A 22,506-nucleotide genomic window follows, 5' to 3' on the forward strand; every position below is an offset into this window, starting at 1 on the left:
ATGGAGGGAAATCTGAATATCAGAAGTCAATATGTGAGTGATGTACAATAAAAAGAAAGCAAAACAGGATTTTAATGATATTCCTGCTCGACACCTCCCATTTCATAGAAGTTGAAATAGCTCAGCTGGAGTAAAGTAAAATATCTCGAGGGAAATCTGCAGCATCTAATGGCCTACTGCAACGATCATCCAATAAAAAGTTAGAGGACTAACTTTATCCGTCATCCTTGGTCTCATAATTGCAGGCATGCGCACACACACACACACACACACACACACACACACACACACACACACAAAACACGGCTATTCAGTGAAGCACACATAGATCTGTTTTATTACATCTTGGCAGACACTGACAAACAACAGTAATCTTGAGAATACTGTGGTGACTGACACAGTCCATTCTCAAAAACACCAATCTTCAAATGCTCTATTTTCAGTTTTCTTATAATGCTATTACACTGAAAAGGCAGAGACAAGCTTCAAAGTGTGAAAATGACAGCGGGACACAGAAAGAGAGAAATACAAACAAATAGTAAAGAATAGAGATACAATAAAGACAGAGGTAGCATTTAGTGTGTGTGGGTGTGTGTGGGTGCGTGTGTGTAGTTTGTATACTAGAGCTGAACCTGAATGCAAACAAATTTGTTTATGTGACTGAAATATAATTTCTCTTGAAGTTAATCTGACATGACAACATGACAATTACTTGAATTGTCATCTTATTTTAGTTGTACTGCAATAATAAGGGGACATTTCTAGTTTGCTGTGACTGAAGGAGGAAACATGCATAACAGCGACAATATTGGGTAATATATTGAGGTTTGGTGCCATGTAAAGTTGCAGATGGATTATTGATATAATATAAAACTAAATCTTTCATGATTCTCTAGTTCCTATAGTAGCTAGCACTGATGGATGACTGTATATTGTTGCAGTATGCATTCATTTAATAGTGAGATCATCAATTCACCAGGTAATTAAACAATTATCAGTCCAAGCAACCATCTGGGTAGATAATAAATTAAACTAATGGCCCTTTAAGTGGTTCAATACATTTAAGCTGTCTTAAGACATCTTTCTGCCTTCCTGTCAAATAGATATTCTTCTCCCAGATTTGATTTCACCACACTTCCACAGTAATATCATTAGTAAACTTGAGCAAGTCATTAAAAGCTGACTAAAGCATTTCAAGAGGTTAATTTATTTGCTAATCATTCTCCTTTTATGAACAATTATAATAAATCATCCACTCTAAGGAGAACTTCAGTGTCACTTAAAGTTGAGACACATGATTTCACCCTTTTGTTTCCCTACTGAAATAATTTGAATATCTGTCCATACATGAATGTGTGTATATGTGTGTATGAATGACATTTGGTGTCCTTAAGCTGAACAGGTATTTTATTCCAAACTGACTCTTGACATAGCAAACATAAACCCTGGCAGATAGTATAAGAGTTTATTCTGTGTGCTTTTCTCATTTCAAAATGCCAATCTTGACTTAGTCAGTATTTCAGGCTCAGTTTTAGTTTCTCTAACTTTCTCTTAAAGGAATTAGACAACTCAACTAGGTAGAATAATAGTGGAGGAATGAAGGGCAGAACCAGCAGCCTCCACACTTACCTATTGTAGATGTCGTCGTCCTCTCCTCCCCAGCCCCAGTACTCATTTGGGAAGCCATTGATCTTCAGAAACTGTTTTTTACTGAGGCCTGAAACTCCTCCAAAGTAGCCAGCATAGGGCAGCCTGCAGAAGAGGAGAGAAAAGGAAAAACAATGATAAAATGGAAAAAATGAATAAAAAAGATCAAAAAGATAAAAGGAAAAATGGGAAAGGTGAGGGAAAGAGAAAAAATGAGAGAGAGGTTACAAAGGCATGAATCAAATGATGCCTAAACAACACAAATTGATATTCATTATATGGCAATAAAACCAGAAGTGTCTGTTTTCTGTACTTTAAGTGCAAACCGAAAGGAAAAACCAAAGCAAAGTCACTTTTACACATATTCATTCCAAATAGTCGAAAGAAATATTCATTACAACAGGAGGAAACAACATATATTAAACACACGTTCAGTGTAACCTGTGCAAATTACAGTCCCTTTAGTTCATGATGAGACACATAAAAAACATTGCTACAAACACAGGAAATAGTTAATAATGATAATAGTGGTCGATCTTTCATTTTTTTAGTGTAGGATGGAAGCAATGGACTGTGCAGCAATGAATGGCTCTGACTGTCCTTTTTTGTGCTGGCAGAGGTTGCAGAATTTACATTTGAAAAGCATCTCAGACGACCTGAAGTGGTTTTAGGCTTTCAGATCTCTTAGATTTACATTTAATCAGTTGACTGGTGAAATGATCTAGTCTTGGATGGATTTTGAAGTGGATAATATACTATATTAGCATATAGAAGACACATGGAAGGACCGGGTGTTATCAGGGGGCAATGTACTTCTGCACACTGTAGGCATCTGGTACTTAGAAATAAACATTTAACATTCATGTTCTTCCCACTGTGTTAGTTGAATTCTACTAAAATATTAAATGATAATAAATAAATATTTCATTCCTTTGTCTGGCTTAACATCAGAAATGTCAGATAATACTAAACTTAATTATATAATTGCCCCATTATGAATTCCATCACCCGAGAAGAATCAATTGATGAATGTGCAATAAAGAGAAATTAGAACTTAAAGAGGAGAAGAGCTCAGGAAACCAGAAGAGATGAACAGAGGAAATGCAAAGTAGTAGAAAAGTTAAAAAGTGACAGAAAATTAGTGATGATTTATTTTAAGATTTTACTGATCACTTTTAAAGCACGTCTGGGTCTAGCTCCAAGCTACATAACTGACATGTTGACTCCGTATGAGCCGGCCTGCAGCCTTAAATCCTTGGGTGGGACCTTTCTGGTGGTTCCAAAGTCAAGGCTGAGGGGACCGTGCTTTTGCCATTAGGGCCCCTCAGCTTTGGAACAACCTGCCCAAGGAAATAAGGCTCACACATTCAGTACCTTCTTTTAAATCACTTCTCAAAACTCATTACTACAGACTTTCATGTGATGTCATCTGCTTGTTTGTTCGTTTTGCTTATTGCTACTGTCTTTTATTTTTAATCTTATTTTTATTTTGTCTTATTTATTTTATATGTTTATATTCTCATTATCTCCAACTGTATTCCATTGTCCTCTACCCTCATCTTGTCAATGTCAGTCTTGTTACTGCTCTCTGTGTTGTGTGTCTTATTTTTTATTATAATGCTTTTGCTTGCCTTGTCTGTCAAAGCATTTTGTAAACTCTGTTTTAAAAGGTGCTATATAAATAAAGTTATTATTATTATTATAAGAAAATTAAGTGATAGAGGAGAGTCTCTTTCCTGTGTGTTCGTGTGTGTGTGTGTCTGTGGACAGTGGGAAGACAATTTTTATTTATTTATTGTTATGTATTTATTTATTATTTACTTAAGTCGTGAGCCTAGTGGAGTGGGACGGACGTCAGCTGGGAATGTCATGACAGGCGCCCAGAGTCTAACCAGAGGCGGATGCACGTGTGTTGCTGTGTGTATCTGTGTGCTTCCATGTGCGTGTGTGCGAGCACAGTATGTGTTGTCAAATGTATGACAGCTCCCTGTTGAAAGATGACAAGCAGAAACTAATGAGACCGTCTGTTTCTGCACAAGTTTCTCCCAGCAACAATATGGTGTGTTTGCATGTGTGCTTGTGCTGAAAATGGACACATGCTAAGAGTAATGAAGGAGAGAGAGAGAGAGGGAGAGAGAGAGAGGGAGGAGAGAGAGAGAGAGAGAGAGAGAGAGAGAGAAAGAGAGAGACAGAGAGAGAGAGAGAGAGAGAGAGACAGAGAGAGAGAGAGAGAGAGAGAGAGAGAGAGAGAGAGAGAGAGAGAGAGAGGGAGAGAGGGAGAGAGAGAGAGGGAGAGAGAGAGAGAGAGAGAGACAGAGAGAGAGAGTACGGTTGCTGATTTCTTGTTCTTGGGAACTTTGAGAACTAAGTTTAACATTTTCATTAAGTTGAGTTATAAAGAGAATAAACATAACTCTTATATAATATTTTCAACCGTTGTGGCTCCATAAACATAATTTCCTAGTCTATATGTGACATTCAAATAACCACCAAATGATAACTGTCACTACTGAGGTGCAGTAAAGGCATGTTGTCAAATTTTAGAACAAAATTGTATTCATTAAGTTAACAATGTTTCTTGTATCACCATTCACTCAGTTCTAACACTATTGCTTTATTTTTTGACTTTTGCCTTGTTTTCACATAAAGTGAGCTTATATCCTCCTAAAGGACACTTATTGAATGACTGACATGTGTCAAAGATCACCTCAGAGATACCAGAGAAACATCAGGGCTAGGTTATTTCTCTTGTAAATAGGTTATTATTATGTATATATATAAAATAACCTATAAAATAATGGTAATTCAATTTAATAGACACATTATATAAGTTCCTGACGGAGACTACAATATGTGTGACGTGTTTGAAAGAGCCGTGTTGTGAAATGAACTTCAAGGTGACCCTCTGTGCTCAGAGAGCTGTTAGGTGTTGTGAGGTGTTAAGTTAATGGAATGGCACTTAATGTGTCCTGATGTTCACTGGCAATGTTTTTATCATTTATCCAAAAAAAAAAAAACCAACAACAAAAAACCAAATAGTGCTTTTACAGATGAAGCAGATGAAGATCCCGTCCTCAGATGACTCAGCTGGACTCAGTCTCCATGACACCTGAACTTAATCTTCCATTACTTTCTTTCATTAACGTTGGCTTGTTTCAGCTCGGGAGCGTCTAACTCTAAAGTCTGAACAAAAAACGTTGATAGGCAGACTCAGGCCACTTTGACCTTGGGAACCAATTCTCTATAATGATCTGATTTTTACATCAGCAATTAACTGCAATCAATTCTGTGACCTTCCACTCTCTTTAACCACTGGCCTTTACTTTTATCCCCTATTCCTTCATTTTCAAGGAGCCAGAAAGAGTCTGATGAACCCTTTTTCAGTCCTTACTGATTCATTGCTAATAAGAATTTTACAGCCTTGTCAGTTAGCTACAGCCTTGCTTACCACCTGGTGTTTTATATGTTGCCAAATAACATTAGCTTATTGAGCATTATATCAGAGAACTGCTGTGTCCCTCTGGGTTTTCAGTGGGATAGGTTTTGTGGATTGACAGCTTTTGGAAGGGTAGGTTGTATTCATTGGCCATGTTTAAGCCATTAATCAATGCTTCCAGTGCTTTCAGATAATTGAGGCCAAGTGTGGTGTCATTATGCAAAAAGACACAACTCAAACAGGACCCAAGCATTCAGGACTGGCTGTGAGGATCTCCTTTGACTCCACAGCATGTTGATAACATGCTAGAGATGTGACCACGCACATTCCCTTAACACAGAATACTCTGTATGTATGTACTACTACTTTTGTCATGGGTATTTCTTAGTTTTGTGTCCATGCAACCTTCAGCCATCCTGGTGGTAATTTCCTATTTAACATCAATGTTTTCTTGGGAGTTTTACCTCTTTGGCAGACAGGGGGTTAAAGCTGGATTGATACTTGACACAAGGGGCTAATGAGAGTCCCACCATAGATATCTACTGCAAGTTTTGATTACGAGTTCATTGTAAGATTCGTCATGTTGATATCATCACCACAAGACAGCATTGGCCATATTTTGTGCTTTGATTATGGTCCCAACAGTAACTGCGCTTGCTTTCATTCATTTTGTGATACAAGTGACAGTACAACAATCTGCCGTGTTTCATTGGTGAGGTCTTTGTGAGATATGTCATTGAAAAGAAGAAGAAAACTGAGCCTTTAGTTGGTCAATCAGTTTGCTTCATGTTGTCTTCACTCAAATCTGAAAACACAAGCAGCCCATACTGACCCATCATAGTTGTTGTGGTCCCCATGTAGGGTCTCTATAACCACCACAAGGTGATATATCTGCTTACTGCCGATGTAGGTAATCCCTCAATGCAGAATTATTAATGGAGTTCTTAAAGGTGGTACTGGGTGTAGCTATATTATTTCTATAAGTTTTGGGAGACTCTGTCTTTTTTTATCATGTTGTTTCAGTTGATTAGTTAGATTTAGTCAGGGTTGTATTTTACTCTTGTTTCACTTTTCTTTTCTCTCTTTCTTTTTTGGCTCTATAAAATCCTTTGACACTTGCAATGAATGAAAGGCTTTAAAAATGAAAGCCCTTGAACTTTTACCACTGCACAAGAAGCCAAGATGTGTGACCTTTTGATCTTTTGCATATTTAAAAATATGCAAATTTGTGCAAGTGCTTTGTGATGGAAAATTAAGTTTTTCTTTTTCCATTTCCAATTAGGGAATTGGCCTGGAACGGTGTCACACTGCCAACTTAGTCAGTGCCTCCATGAAATGAAATATAGAAAATATGGACAAATAAGTGTTTATTGTATATTGCAGCTCCCTAATTCTATAGAAACAGTCACAGTATACTGCTTATTAACCTGCTGAATACAGGGGGGTCAAGCAGGTCTAGTGTTCAGTTAGTAAGGGTCCTGGTACATCTTGACTTGTCAGTTACGCTTTTTATCATGTGTCTTGTTTAGGACTACGGAAGCGTGAGCAACCAAAAATTGGCACTGAACTGTGGCGCATTTTCATGTTAATTTAGGCTACAGACAAGGATTTAAAAGTATAATAAGATTTAGTCAAATTAAATACTGCTCTGTCAATTGTCTGTCAGAACAAAGACTGCAGGCCATTTCTAAATTTTTTGTATGGCAGCCAACTGCATATTTGCATTCTACATATTTATATTCTACATCCAAGTGTAACAAAGTGTAAAAGTGATAAACAGCAATAATTGGAGTAGACAGGCAGGTACAGAGCCCACCTACAAAAAACATCCTTTAAGGCATGGCTGGATTATCCTCTAATGAAAATAATTGTTGGCTACAGTCTTTCAGTACTCCTTTAATAGAATACTATTAAAATTGCACATGAAAAAACTAAGGGTCACATCCCTTAGTTTTTTCATGTGCAATTTGATAAAACACAGTTTAACAACAAAAACAGCACAAAAACTTTTAAACTTTTAAATTTAAACTTTAAATTCTGCAGCCCCTGGGCAGTTGAACGCTTTGCTTGGATAGTAATCCAGCCTTGCGTTAAGGTACAATTATCCCTGAAGTGTTCTTCATCAATGTGTGTGTGTGTGTGTGTGTGTGTGTGTGTGTGTGTGCGCACATATTCAGCGAGAACACTACTACCTTGAAATGAGCTCAAACAAACTCATTGAAATTAGGCTTTGGCAAATACCATAACCCAAATTCCATTAAAATAGGTTGAACCGAAGTGTTCCCAAGCATGAAGACTTTTAAAGGTAAATTAAAGCAAAAACTTGTGCTCATTGACTCTAAAATCACCCAGTAAAGTGGGCATTATCACCTCACCTGAAACCAAATTTGTCCATGGCAATTGCAAAGTGTCTCGGCTGGTCATAGCAGTGGTAGAGATTGCGGTCGTCCATGGGGATCAGGTCCACATCGCTGAAGATGAAGCAGTCATATTCTGCTTCCTTCAGAGCCTCCGTGTAGCCAACATTCAACAGCTTGGCACGATTGAAGGTTTCCTCACCCAGCTGCAAGAAAACACATCGAACACCATTATTTCATTGCTTAAATATAGATGACAAGGGCAATTTATGCAGCTCATCAGTGTCTCATCTGCTTGAGAGGTTTTCTGTGAAAAATGTGTAGCAGCTTGGAATGTATCTTCACTTTGCTGGAATATGTGTCATGGTAGTAACATGTTCAATGAACTGGATAACAGAAACTGTAACTGTGTTTCTATAATGTATATGTATAATGTTTTGAACTGAATAATAATCTGCCTCTTTGTATCACAGATCTAATGTAGACTAATACAAGTACTGTAAACAGGGCACTGTACGAGCACAACATGTGTCAGAGGGAATCAATAAGGCAAAACATATCTATTTTCTTCATACTAAAATTCAGACAAGTGGTATAAAAAGCCAATCACAGTTATTAATCAGGCATTTCGAATGTTTATGAATGGAAACAACAGCCAATGCTTCACTGAAAGCAAGCAAGAAGCAACAGCTTACTTCACTGGAAAATGAGTCAGACTAAGCCAAATAAGGTCATATCAAATTCAAATGCGTGTTTTATGCAATAATCCAGTATGAACTATAGTGTATTTATTCACCATAAGACTCTGTCTGAAGTTTAACATTTTAATTAGAAGAGTATCACATGCACATTTCCAGGTCGATATTTATATTCTGGGGCTCTGCTGGTATAGCTCTACATGATTTACAGTTAAAAAAACTCCTTTTGGAGGCTACATAAACAACAGGCTATTAGTAGGATGTCATTTCTTTTCTCGTTCTTTACTCAAAATGGAAACTTCTCAAGCACATCTGTACATGTTTGAGCTCAAATTCATTCGAAGTGGACAACATGAACAAACCGTGGAACATCCTTAACAACAAAGGCCACAGAACAGACAGCTGTTTGCGGTCATGTGCTAACAATATGACATCATCACGAGGAAGAAGCAGAGGTAACTTCTTCTAAATGAAGCATTCAGAGCAGATTGAAGCGCCTGCTGTTCATTTTTAGGAACTATTTTTACATAATGTTCATCTCAAGCTTTGGAGATCTGACCATGTTTAACATGGACATCTAACATTATAACAGTAAAAACAACATATGTCCCCTTTAATGTAGCCAACCAATTAAATTGGCACTTCAGGTTTGGAGCATCACTGACCACCAGTATTCAGTGTCTGCAGTGCTGGTCTATAATCTCATCATACAGTATGAACCAATGTGTGTATTGATCCCATGAGAGCTGGCTACTGCAGTGAAATGCGTCTGTTTTTCAGACTCTGCATGGTCCAGGTTCAACACTCTGGCTAAGATAAATGCATTCTTGCCGAGCAGCACAGCAGTGTGAGATAGCTGAGGTTAATATATATGACAGTTATAAATTCAATAATATACAACATAGTGTATATATCTTTCTGCAGAGCCCTCATGTAACAGCAAGGTAAAATCCAAGTCCTTGATAAGCTGCCAGGACGCCAGCAGGCAAAAAGTGATGTTACTGTGCAAGCTGACACTCTTTTGCAGTCTTTTCTGACACATGTTGACAGTACATCCTCCACTGAACATTTACTTTTCATGACAGGTATTGTACAGTACAGAAACCCATGATGTAGAAGAAATCAAACTTCAAAGCCTTTGTACTTTCAGGTCAATGCATTAACAGACTGAGTCATCAGTACAATTTCCCCTCAGGAAATGCTTTTATTCACTTACTGTACAAGTCAATTTATTTTAGTACAAATGGCCTTAGTCCCTCAACAAGGGGAAGTACAATCTTTGTGTGGGCAGATTGCTGGATAATGAAAGTATATACTAGCTGCACCCCTTGTCAAATATAAATATAACAGTTGCTTCATTTAAAGTAAAAAGAAAAATCCCACAATTAAGTAATGTTTGCAGCCAAAGATCGCTACGGTTTAATTAGAACTGACATTAATTATTACTTTCAATATCGATTAAACTTGAAAACCTCTATAATCATTTGGTCTATAAAACATCAGAAAACACTGAAAAGTGCCAGTCAGGGTGTAGTTGTACAATTCATGCATTATGTCATTGTGAGTTACTGTTCTTGAAATACAGTTCACACTATTGCTAAAGTATGAAGAAATCTACTCACTGTATTTACACTTGGCAATTAGCAGTTTGAGCTATCAGAACTGTAATGTAGACTTTCATGCAAATTGACTGCTGTTAAGTCCTTATGCAAAGTCTGTAAGATACAAGAGGCCCCCCATGACAAGATTACATGTTTATGTTAATTAGACTGGGTCCCAGTGGGAAGCTTAATTTCTAAATCATAAAAAAGGACTTCCCAGTGTGAGGAATTCTTCAGTATCTACACTATGCAGCAGAACAATGACCCACTGTTACAAATTTGCTGCAGTCACGTATTCCTCAGCCATTAGGGAAAACCACCCACTTTTGACAGAACCAAGAATTCTAAGATGATTAATGGATCTGCTGCCTGTCCTTGCTTTTGCTGAGGTTCTACTTTCTTTTCTTTTGGAGTTTCACTTGCTTCCCGTACCGGTGTATTATCTGTCTGGTCCGACCGTGACTCAAGTACAATGCATAATCTCCCTAGTAAACCTGCTAATACCTGAGATCTGTGAGCATAATCCCCTGTGCCGGTAACAAAAAAAAATCTGCTCTCACAATTCCACTATGGGCTCCAAATATCAGCTCAAGTGGTCATCTGCTTGTTTTTGAACAACAGTTGGTTTAGCACGTTGGTGCAATATCATATACTGTAAGGTTAGGGCAACAACACATAAATCATCCCAAAACCTGATGTTAGCAAAATTCGTAGCTGATATTTCACAACCCAAAAGTTACAAAAACTTCAAGTAGCCTATTATACAACATATAAACATGTATAATGTAAACATAATATTTAATTCATAAATGCTCTGCTTTTACATTTTAAATTCTTCCTTGATGTGGAAGATATGGACATGCTTGAAGTTTCTTAAAAAGCATGTACATAATGTTTGTATGTGCCTCAGAGAAAGGGGGAGACTGAGCAATTAAATGAATGGGTGGGGGAAAGAAGAATAAACAGAGAAAGAAATAAAGAAAGAAAGAGATTCTTAAATGTGTTTCTCTCAGCAGATAATCTTATACATTTTTAGAAAAGCCAAGCCTTTTTTGTGTGCTGCTAACCTCATTAAGCATTATTGCGGTCATTGTTTATTATTATCATGAGAAGTCTGTGTGAACCTTCCCAGCATTTTTGCTTTATGGCAGTTTGCATCTTTCCTAATCGCTTCCTGCCATTAGCAACTTTCCATCAGTTGCAGTATGTGAGGTAAACTGACACCCATTATATTCAACAGGCCATTTAAAGTGTGGTTATGTGAGCAATGGGATTGATGGATACTCTACTGTTGTTTGCAGGGTAGTGATCTGCATGTGTGTGGGTTGGTACTTCTTATTTTAGATGCCACAGTCAGATTTAAGCTACATATTGTTCATTTTGGGGGTGTTTTTATTGAACTTCTTGGAACTGAATATTAGGCAACACCTCAACACTTTAATTATTTTTTTTAAACAAATTATAGTAATTTCAACTTTACAAATTATACTTATTTAAAATCTTAATTTTTAGAAGATTTTACAGAAAGGATGGTGCAATTATGTACACATTTTACTAGAAAACAAAAAAATAAATGTAGTTCTTAATGTACAAAAATATTAATATATTTGACTCTTAACAGCTGCTTATCAGACAGAAAAGCATATTAGACTGTTCTCAAAAACTAAAATGAAGTATACAAAATGTCAAAGATTGTCTTTAACCTCACAACACAAACAAGCAAGAGGCCATATGGAGGACCATGATGCAGCCTTCCTCTCATGTTCACACCAGTCCATCTCCCACCACTCCATTGTTGAGTTTCTTCAGTATTGGTAGCTGTTGACACAGTCTTTTCTGTGGACTCTGCATATCTCCCCTGCTGTCGGCTGTATTTCACAGTTTTTTCCCTCCTACAGCTCCAGGCTGTTGTTTCCTGACCAAAACTTCACCCATTATTTCTCACCTAGAATGCACCGGAAAGAACTGCTCAGCCACAATTTGCCTACGGTGGCCCACAGGGGACAGTAAAACTGTTCATTTGTGACTATACTGTATGACAAATGAACAAATTGCATGTTGACAGGGTCAAATGCAAAAAAGGCTACTCCAATTTAGCAAGGTTGATTTTTGCAATTTCACTGGCATCTTTTAACTTTCAAGGACATTTCTGCTCCATTAATTTTTGATCAAGCGGTATGTAATAGAGTGTGCATATGCATGTGAGCATTCAGTCTTGACCTTGTGTAAATGAGTTCACTGACAAAGGTGACAAGTTTGTATGTGTCACAAATATGGTTTCCTTGAACAAGCCAAAAGAAGATCAGAAGAACCTACGTACACACCTGCACTGTAACACTGATGTCATGAGTGTTGTGTGATGCAGCAGCTTGGAGCCTAAGACAAATTTCCGTTGCAGGATAATAAAGTATATCTTATCTCATCTTGTCTTCTCAGAGAACAAGCACAAAGATTGATAAACATTATAAAAAACTGGATACAAGATCCTGAGACAGTCATTAAACTTGATGAATGTTTGAAAAACCCATGCCCCAGAGTCATGAGTCGAGTGTATTTCACAGTCTTCACTGTGTTTCTGCATTTGTCATATAATTAATTTAAAAACTGAACAGGTACCCATCACCATGACAGACTTTGTTCTGCAAGCTTCACTGCTCTGCAGCGATGCTATCTGAATTAAATGTTGGCCAGGCTTGTTTCAATTCACACAGTGGAGGCTTTTATTATTCATTGTACAGTAATTGGCACTGATCAATAATCAAGACCTTTGTGTTGTGTTTTTACATAAAGGTTTTATCCAAAGTGGCTTATAATAAGTGCATTTAATCTCCACAGAGACAAAAACTGGATCAGTCATTTTAAGTGCATCCCTCACTGACAAACAACTGCAAACATCATTTACATGTAAGTTTTGGTGATTATTCATTATTTAGTTCATTAACTCTATGGCACAGTCAAATTTTGACCTGGATTTTAACTGCTAGAAACAAATAAACTGCTGTTGTGAGAGTGTGTACTTCGACATGGATTTGAATTTTTTATTTTTATTTTTCATATGAATGTTTGGATCTGTGTGTACCTGAAGTGTAACAGCAGCACACAGCATGTGTCCTTTTCTCACTACCTTTTCCATTTAAATGTTCTCACTTTTATCCTTAAAAATGCTACAATATATCTTTGGCCACTTGGGGGCAGTGCAACAAGCTGTAAACTGTAAATATTGACCTTTTAACATTCATATAGCAAATGTTTTTTTCTGTTGAGGGGTGCTATTTCTATTATGTGGAGAAATCAAGTCCAACATTCACTATTCTTTCAGCTGTTGTCTGCTAAATGCTCCACTTCGTTTACCAGCAAGCCTAATTTTTTTGATGCTAGGTGCAAGGGATGTAGTTGGTTTTTAGAGCTTTGATGAAAACAGCTGCTTGATTAGAGCATCCAGAATAAATCAAAACAGTTAAGTTGCGGGCTGAAAACCCCCCAAAACAGTTAGCTGAAAAACACAAAATTTCCTTGGTTAGCATCCTTGGAGGTTGGGTAAATATTCTCTGTGCATTCATCAATACAGGTAACATTAGTATACGGTAGTTATCTGACACATTGTTAATATAGAACTATAAATCTGAGCAGCTTTATACAAAACAAAAACACAGTTCTAGATACACAAGATTTTACAGACAAACCTTGCATCAGCACAAATGTCTGATATTGAATAGACCTGGTCTGCTTGACAACTAGAATCAAGTGCAGGTAGCGATTGGGAACAGTGACCTCTGACTTGAAAACCACTGGGATGAATCACTAACTGCCTGGGAAAATATGAGTGAGGTAATTGAATTGAAAACACTCATCATCTGCCATCAAAGTGTCCAATTGCTCCACTGCAGCAGCTCAGTGACAGACAGCAGGAAACTGTGGTTGTAGTGCTCCCTGTTGTGGTTGTTGGCAGCTCCCTGTAATGTGTGCAACAGTGTGTGCAAGGCTGGCATAAATTTGTGTTTAGGCAGTCCTGATGGGAAATATTTCAAAACAAAACAGGATGTGAGGAACAATGTGAAATGATACCAACATTGATGAATATTTCAATGTGTCCCAACGTTGTTTTATAATGAGGTATTCTAATGTTGCACTTAGCAGATGAGATTTGGACCATCTGGAGTTCAACTTAAGTGAAATCGATAATTAACCATCTCAACAAGCCTGAGGATAAAATCTACTGTAAAACAAAAGCTTCTGAAATATTCATGCTATCAACAATCTCAGTTGTCCTGACATCTTGATTTGCTCTTCAAACTTTTCTTTTCACTAAGATTTTTCCAGGCTTTAGCAATCCCTGAACATACACCTGTCGAATGTGATGGAAAGTTAAGTCACCCTGCTTTCAGCATTTTCACAGCAAGTTGTGTAAATTTTGGTCTGGCTGTCTATAAAATGTATTGCTCAGTTTTGGTCAGAGGAAGAGAGATATATGAAACAATACTATTTCAATATGCAAAAATAAAAACTTGCCCTACCGAGGACAAACTATAATGAAATTACTGTTACCAATTTACCTCAAACTTGACCTTGGAACTGTCTGTCTTTTTAAGTGTTTAGTGTTTGTTGAGTCAACAGTAGAGCGATAACAGGAAATAAGATGAGTGTGCCTTGAGGGGAGACTGTTGTGTCAGCTATCTCAAACATATGTTTGTACTGAAAGTTTAATTGCACGTATAGTACAAATATACTGATAGAATGTATCAGTGGAAGTCTAATTGAAGCCCTATGCATCCAAATTCAATTAAATACTGTTATGACTGTATGTGTTCTGTGCTGTTTATCCCTTTCCCTCTCATGTCTCTTGCTCCAACCAGATCTTCTACACTTGATCAGTCATCAATGAGGTGCACCTAGCCTAGGAAAGGACATGGTTAAATGAGTCATCTACTTTGTGGACTGCTGGTCTTGCTGACTCTCAACCTGGAATTTTATTTAGTGTTGCTGTTGTCTTTTGACTGTCATTTATAGTCTTTATTTAGTGTCTTGGTTGTTTTGTAAGTATTTGTGTTAATAAATCTAATGGTTTTGGTATTTTAAAAGGTGCTGTTAGAGTTTTACTATGGGTCAATAGTAGAGAGAGTGTTGTTCACCCCATAAGGCAAATGAGGGGTGGAGGGTGACACATATAAAGAACAGTAATGTCAGTCTGATTAAGGCTGAAAAATGGATTGAAAAAGCATATTTAAATTGTACATATAATGTAGCTACACAAAAACAAAGAACAACATTAGGGACATAAACAGCTGGAAAATTCAATCTATTTTTATATCTTTCATTCTCTGACTTCTTCCAGCTTGCCTCTACCCAGCACTTCCTGCTTTCATGTCATCACTTACATGTAATTTCTCTCTGCCCCTCTCGTACTTCATGCTCTCTCTGTCTCTGGCAGTTCTTTCCTGGTGTCTCTGCAGTAATCTGGTCAGTGTCAGTCTCTCTCTCCCTCTACATGCCCTCTGAAAACCAATTAACCCTATCAGCCATATCTGAGTATCACAAGATAAATCCATTGCTGCCCCCTCTGTGTGTGTGTGTGTGTGTGTGTGTGTGTGTGTGTATGCGTGCGTGTGTGTTGGCTGATGAAGAGCAACATATACGTTTCTCCAAAGTCTGGTCATTACACACTCACAACATACCTGGACTGTTGCCATGGAGATGGATTCATGAGCAGCCAGTGCTCTGCCTGAATGATTGTTACCAGACAACGAGCCTATGTTTTTTTGTGTGTGTGTTTGAATGTTATGTGTGCATGCCCATGCGCACATTTTCTCTGTGTGCGTGTGTGTGTGTGTGTGCGTGTGTGTGTGTGGGTGTGTGTGTGTGACAGGATTTATCAGTCTCCTGCAGATAGATGGAGGTGGGGCCTCTCATCCTATCATTTGGCCGGTCAGTCAGTGCAGGGGAAAGAGAGACCACAGGAGAAGTAGAGAGGTTTCACCTTATCTCACAGTTGAATGTGTGCAAGTGTGTGCATGGTTTCCTGTGCATATATGTGTGTCTGAAAGCTAGTTATCTTTATGAAGAAAAGTGAATACGCTGTTCTCAAAATACTCCCCTAAACAGTGATTATCAAATCATAGCTTTGCAAACATAACTATGGCGTATACAAATATGTCAGTCCGTCAAGGTTTGGATTTCTGAAGGGGTCAAGACTCCAGCAACACTTTAAGTATAAAGAGTAATGTTATTATAAAAGAATGTGTTTTGGCTTGTGTCCTTCATCACACTCAGCATACAAGACGTTACAAAGAAAATTACAATAACAATGTATGGACTTATATTAAAGTTGTTCTGTACACTGCAAGTGTTGAGAGTATTGACCTCTTCAGACTTCAGACAATTACATGAAGTTGTGCCAGAAATTGCAACTAAGCTTTGGATTTCTCTCATGAATGTACCAACAGAGTTGGATACAGTGTGGCCACTCAGCCATGATACCAATGTGTCCTAGTGGCCACTTACGGTACTGCCCCGTAAAACTGCAAACCTCAAACATCAAACAAGGTCAGTTATTATTATTTATATTATCAATTTTTAATCTGTGAGCATTTTATATTTGTTAAACTTTCCCTGAGCTGAGAAAATTATAAATTTTAAACTGTGTGACAACATCTCAATGTAAAGTCCAGAGCAGGAAACACTTAAGCACATGTGCAGTGGGCCGTAGAGCACAGGAGCAAACCCAGAAGCTAGGAAACTGATCTGGCTTATGCGCTCAATGAGCACCTTTCAAAGTGAACCCTTCTTTGAGTATCTTAGAGTCCAGTTTCTGTAATACATCCATGATTGAAGCAATGTGCCTGTGAGCTGCAGTGAAAGTGAAATAGAGCAAAAGTGTAATGAATGGATTAAACTATGTGTTTAAGTTGTAATCATTAGTGTGCCTGGCAAACTGCCAACAGTAATACCCAAGCCTTATTTCCAAAGCACAGGAGCATGTCATTAACTACCTACATCTGATTTTGGGGTTACAAAAAGCTCTGTTCATGACTAACACATCCACTTGTAGTACACAATCTGAAAACCGGTCCTCGATGCTATTATAGAGAGAGCAGGGTAATTTATGTGACTCTCTCCTGCTTTTTATTGGATTTGGGGACGTTTACACTCCAGCAACCTCAGCAAACCAGCTCAAGAAGGCTTTAAGTTTGCCAAACATAGTTAGATCTCATCCTAAAAGTGAAAACACAGTTACCTTACGCTAATTAAGTTGAACAGTATATTATAACAATGTAAGCTAAGCAGCCATACAGGTTTGTGTTAGCTGTGTGTTGCTCCAGAATAACGTCAAAGTTGCATTAAATGCGACCTGACTGTTCAGATTGAGGTCACATTCAAAAAAGATTAAATGCGACTTGTGCTGTTCACATTGTCAGAAACAAATCAGATATGGGTCACATTTGAGCCAACAAATCGGATTCAGTTCACTTTTAACTGCAGTGTGAACGTAGCCTAAGTAGCCCCCCCCCCCCCCACTATGTTTTTTTTCGGTTCAGCAGCTGGTGACTGCTGACTGGAGCTGGAGCTAATGTTAGCTTTATTAGCAAACATAAAACCTGACAGTTGTAGCAACAGAAAGCATTTTAATATAGTGTTTAATATAGTATAGAATATCGGGGCTTAACAAACAGCCAGTAGGTATTTGAAAAGTACACGAGAGAGAAAAGGAGAAATAGGCTGCTGTTTTCATTAGCTGTTATATGAACATTTGTGACTAAATGCACTCGCCCATGCGTTCTTAATAAAAGATGACGATCCCTTCATTTCATCGCCACCTGGGAAACAGGAGGCTCATCAAAGCTTGATTAGATACTCCATGCACACACACACACACACACAAACACACACCAGCCTATGTATATCTAATTCATAACCTTACAGTCTTCAATCATATTCGCAACAGCGTGTTTCCTGCTTTATGAGAGCTTGGCACAGAGCACAAAGAGTGAGGAAGGAAGAGTGTGACAGAGTTGGCATGGGGCCAGAATAACTAATTTGCTGTAATGACTTTCTGGCAGTCTGGACACAGAGGAGCTTCCACATAAAGCAAAAGGCCGGGCCCCGGCGGGCAATTCAATTACCATTCCGCCTTTGTGAAGTCAATAGCCACAGATCAGGGCAACATCAACACAACAGTCGGTGATGATATTCTACTCTGCTGCACTGAAACAATGAAGCAAGTAATTTGTTGTGAGTAAACAGGTACAGGACAGCACTCCCATATACACTGTATACAGTAGCTTTTGTTTTATTGCAGGGATCTGGAACAAGAAGCCCGTATGGAAATAATAATAATTAAAAAAACTTGAGTTATAGTGTGGAGGATTCAGCACATAATTACAAATTTCAGAGGAGAACATACCACATTGTACTGTTCTGTGTTTCATATTTCATAATAAGTGCAAAAGAGTTGGGGGAAATAAAAAAATTCTGCCCACTTGCATGATACACAGACTCATATGGTTAATGTAATTTTAGTCCTAATTCAAGGTGATAATGATTCAAAAGGTTCACTGGAAGAGCCAGATATTCCCAAGAGACAAAGCTGGAATAACATTGGAAATTAAAATCTCACTGTACTATGTGATGTATTGTGCAGCCAAAATCCATACAGACTACTCAAACAAGTAGAAGTGTGTATTATTTGTTTTTTGGTGAACAAACCTCATAAAAATAATATTTACTGTTTTGTTTTCTCTGTGCAGTAGAAATCTATTTTTGTCTAAAAACGACTAAAAACATAAAATTGACATGTTTCTTCATGGGCGTTGTAGTTTATGTATTCTTTCATCACTTTTTCCTCAGAGTAGCTTTGATGTACTTTCATGTTCCACTGATTATATCACATAAGATATATGCTAAATGACTCTATATACTATCAGAGAAATACATTGGTTTATAAGAAATTTGCCAGGTCATGAAGCCATCCTGGGCAATGTTGCTAATTAATGAGCACAAACCTTTGTGGCAATATTGTATGTCAAGTACTTAATTTGCTGGATTAGTCAAGACAAAATTCTGTGTTTCTTTAATTTCTGTATGATTTCACTGATTTTCTGAAACAAAGCAGACATTGACATGTCAATATAAAACACAATTTTGATTGAGGGTTTTATTCCTATTTCCAATTTCTATATTTCATATGTATATTCTGTATCAGCTTGTTCCAGCTCTCAATTTAAGCTTCATGATATTAACACTGAGTGAACTCTCCTAAACTATGACTCAATGTTTTTATGACTTACCCCAAACTCGCAAGGCTGATTTGGTATCTTTACAAACATTGGGATATCCCCTGGAAATGAAAATACGGTTCTATGAGGCTTGAACAATGTTTGTAAAAGCTGTCCCTCTGGCTGGTGAGTGAGGTTTGATAGTTTCTGGCTGAACACTGCTATCTTTTCAGAACATCATTGTCTCCATTCTGTTAGCATCAGCCTCCCACGTCCCTCTGTATTTAAGCACCGAGTATATTTTGGCCTGTTAGGCTGCATTCAGACTGAAAACAGCCCTGTGTTAACACAATGCAAGGGGCTGCGTTAGTGGGGGTGTGTTGTTTAAGATACTGCTGAGACAATGAAAGGCGATCCTGGAAATCCAGCTGGAGCTACAGATTGATGAGTTTAAAAGCTTATCAGACAGACAGAACAGTCGGTAACACTCACAGACAGGACTTTAAAACAATGGATAGTTACCGTGGCAGCAACTGTTTTATCTTTCATCGTGGCAAAGTAAAGAGATGAAACGCAGCATTCAAGTTACAAAGTAATCCAGCAGGAATGTGTGATTGCATGAATATTATTGACCAACCCAGTGCCCTTCCAGATGATGCTAGTTGCAGTAAAAAACTAGCCCAGCTCAACGTCTTTGCCAGACCACCATGTGCTGTTTTGCCTGAGCTCTCTTTGTTGGCACAGTTCCTTTGTTTTCACGCAGAGGTAATGTCAGTCTGAATGCCCCAAAAACTGGGTTTGTTTTGCTGTAATGAAGCCAAGAAAATAGGCTGCAAAGTCACAAGTATGAGATACAGAGAGCATATTGTGTGGTGTTAAACAAAACAGAATACACTTAGTGATGCCCTGACATGAGAGAACAAGAAGGAGTGGCCTTGAAACGGATATATAGACAAGACAGAGTCACTCAAAGAGGAAGTGGGTCGAAAAGAGAGACAGACAGACAGAACAAAAGACTGATGGAAAGAAATAGGGGGGGAGAAAGAGAGAGAGAGAGAGAGAGAGAGAGAGAGAGAGAGAGAGAGAGAGAGAGAGAGAGAGAGAGAGAGAGAGAGAGAGAGAGAAAGATGATGATGATGAGGATGATGATGATGTTGATGCTGACAGAGTAGCTGCCAAGACAAATGACAGCAAAGGTTAGTACTGCCCTACAGGAGTTGGCTGGCATGTGTCACTCAAGAGAAAAAGCAGGCTCATACATAAAACACACACAGCAACACACACACACACACACTCACAGATATTGTACTTAGGACCTGGCACCTGACATCTGCAGTCAAGAAGAGTGTCAGGGAGGTGGAGGGCAGAGAATCAGACCCACCTGACATTTGACAAATACAGGGCCAGATGGTTGCTGTGGCTTGCTGCTCTGACCTGCTGTGCTAGACCTGCTCTCATACACATATGGAGCTCTGGTTGTGACAAAAACAACTGTGATGCTGTAAAAACCAAAACGGGGCACTCTCTCCAGAGGGAGAAGAGTCTCTCTCTTTCTCTCTCAGGCTTCACAGCCCTAGCGTGCCTCATCACAATCTAACCTTTCCAGCGTCAAGGGCAGTCAGTACACACAAACTCTAACACTCTCAGCTGGAAACTGTAATCCACCAAACCACCTTTGTTGCAGTGTTGGGCATCAGGCTGCTGGCTGCACTGACTCATTTTGAACATGAAGCTTACAATGAGCACTAAAAAAATGAAAGAACAACAACAAAGCAACAAAAACCCAATAACAAGCCATATCAAATATCCACTAACGAAACACAAACAAGTTTATTACAGTGATGCAAACAGGTTGGGGATAGAGAAAACCTGCCATAACTATGGGGGGTTCGGATGTTATTTGCTTTACATGCTCATTTATAGTTACTTTTAAGTTTATTTGCATCTGCCCGAAAAGTCATTCTAACAGTCATTTTGGGGTAAAACAACCTGACAGAAAAACATATAAAAGGAATCAACAGATGTGGGAGCTGAATGCACAAGACAACAACGAGAAGACAACAAGATAAAGAAGTATTCCTGAAATTACAGCAGCTACTTTATTGACACTCTTCCACGGTCTGGCATGTAATTGGTAAAATTCATAAAAAGCTTACATCTTAATCCATGTGCATAATTATATATGACATAACATAAATGGAAACGTGATTTCAAACATGTCTCTTTGTTTACTATAATAAAATTACAATAAAACTATAAAAATAATAACACTATTCATTCAATGAGAAGTTGAAATGTCTGCATTGAAAAGGATCTATAGACTCATGTAGACCTTCAATTAACTTTCTTACTGCAGATTAATCATTTTCCTCTGTGACCTGACTGATTAATGATTACGGATTGATTGACTAATACTAGCTGCCACTCACTGTTACAGCTCCACCAGAAAACCTCCAAAGCTTGTGTATATATAGAACTGGGGTGTCTGTAGTGAACGTAACTGCATATATAATCTGGTTCAAGTCAAAACAGCAGTCCTCTAAATCATCTTAGTGCCAGATAAAAACTTGAGTGCATGATGAACTCATTTAAAAAGAAAAAAGCCATCCCCCTAAATTATTACATGAAGTAGGATACAATGCATGCACTAACTCTTATTTTATTTTATAAAACAATTCTGCAATATGCTTAAAATGAGCAACATATACTGTAAACATGAATTGATGCTTATATCAGACTTTCCTGCCTTCTTCCTGCGGATTCAATCTTTCTCTCTCTGGTTCCCACCTCCTCTTCATGTCAGGTCACACACACACACACACACAAACACAGGAACACACAAAGGCTGGGTTACACGCTGCATGTCCCTCAAATCTGCGGCTCGATACAGTCAGATGACTCATCCTTCCCCATTTCCCATCAGGACCAATATGGGACACCATCTGCCTCGCCCTAATAATGGCAGAGACTTCTCCAATTTCTCCATCACTTTGAGATATTGCTTGGCCTGTGTGTGTGTGAGTTTGTACTGAAGCGAATGAAGAATGAGTTACTGTATGTCCCAGTCGCACTGGAAGAATCTGGAAACACTTTCTGGTTGGTATATGGACTAAGACAAAAATATCACAAGCTGATAATGAGAACATGATGATATCATTTTCCTGCCATTTTTCATGCAGGGTTCGTGTAAAAAGACAGACAGATATTGCGGTAGTGCCAAATATCTTCAACTTCAAGCAGCTGGAAACAATGAAATGAGAAACAACTGATGAAAGCAGAAAGTTGCAGGTTGTATAACCCAGGCGGGGAGTTCCGGTCATCTGAAATGAGGCCAACTCGGAGGTAACTTAGAGCTGCATTCTATCAAAAGGCCACCAGGGGGCAACCTTTTTGTGTTCAAAAGGACTTCCGTCTCTATACAAGTCAATGGAGAATTCACCAATTTCTCACTTGATTTCTAATCTCAGTAAACGTTTTCAAAATGTGTTTATGGTTTCAGTCGCTAGTTTAAAGTCTTCTTCTATGCAGTCTGGTGTTCATTTGTGAAACTTTGGCCTC

At 38.2% G+C, this 22,506-nt stretch overlaps 1 protein-coding gene across 1 annotated transcript in view; it reads right to left on the reverse strand.

Annotated features, from left to right (window-relative positions):
- Positions 1-22,506, reverse strand: part of b4galt2 (UDP-Gal:betaGlcNAc beta 1,4- galactosyltransferase, polypeptide 2) — a 144,195-nt gene that overhangs the window by 26,834 nt on the left and 94,855 nt on the right. Inside the window, exons 4-5 of the mRNA XM_053329760.1 lie at positions 7,459-7,646; positions 1,630-1,752 (exon numbers count right to left, since the gene is read on the reverse strand). Coding sequence (XP_053185735.1) covers positions 1,630-1,752; positions 7,459-7,646 — 311 coding nt within the window. The remainder of the gene's footprint in view (positions 1-1,629; positions 1,753-7,458; positions 7,647-22,506) is intronic.

This window comes from Scomber japonicus, chromosome 12, assembly GCF_027409825.1.
Source record: "Scomber japonicus isolate fScoJap1 chromosome 12, fScoJap1.pri, whole genome shotgun sequence".
NCBI lineage: Eukaryota > Metazoa > Chordata > Actinopteri > Scombriformes > Scombridae > Scomber > Scomber japonicus.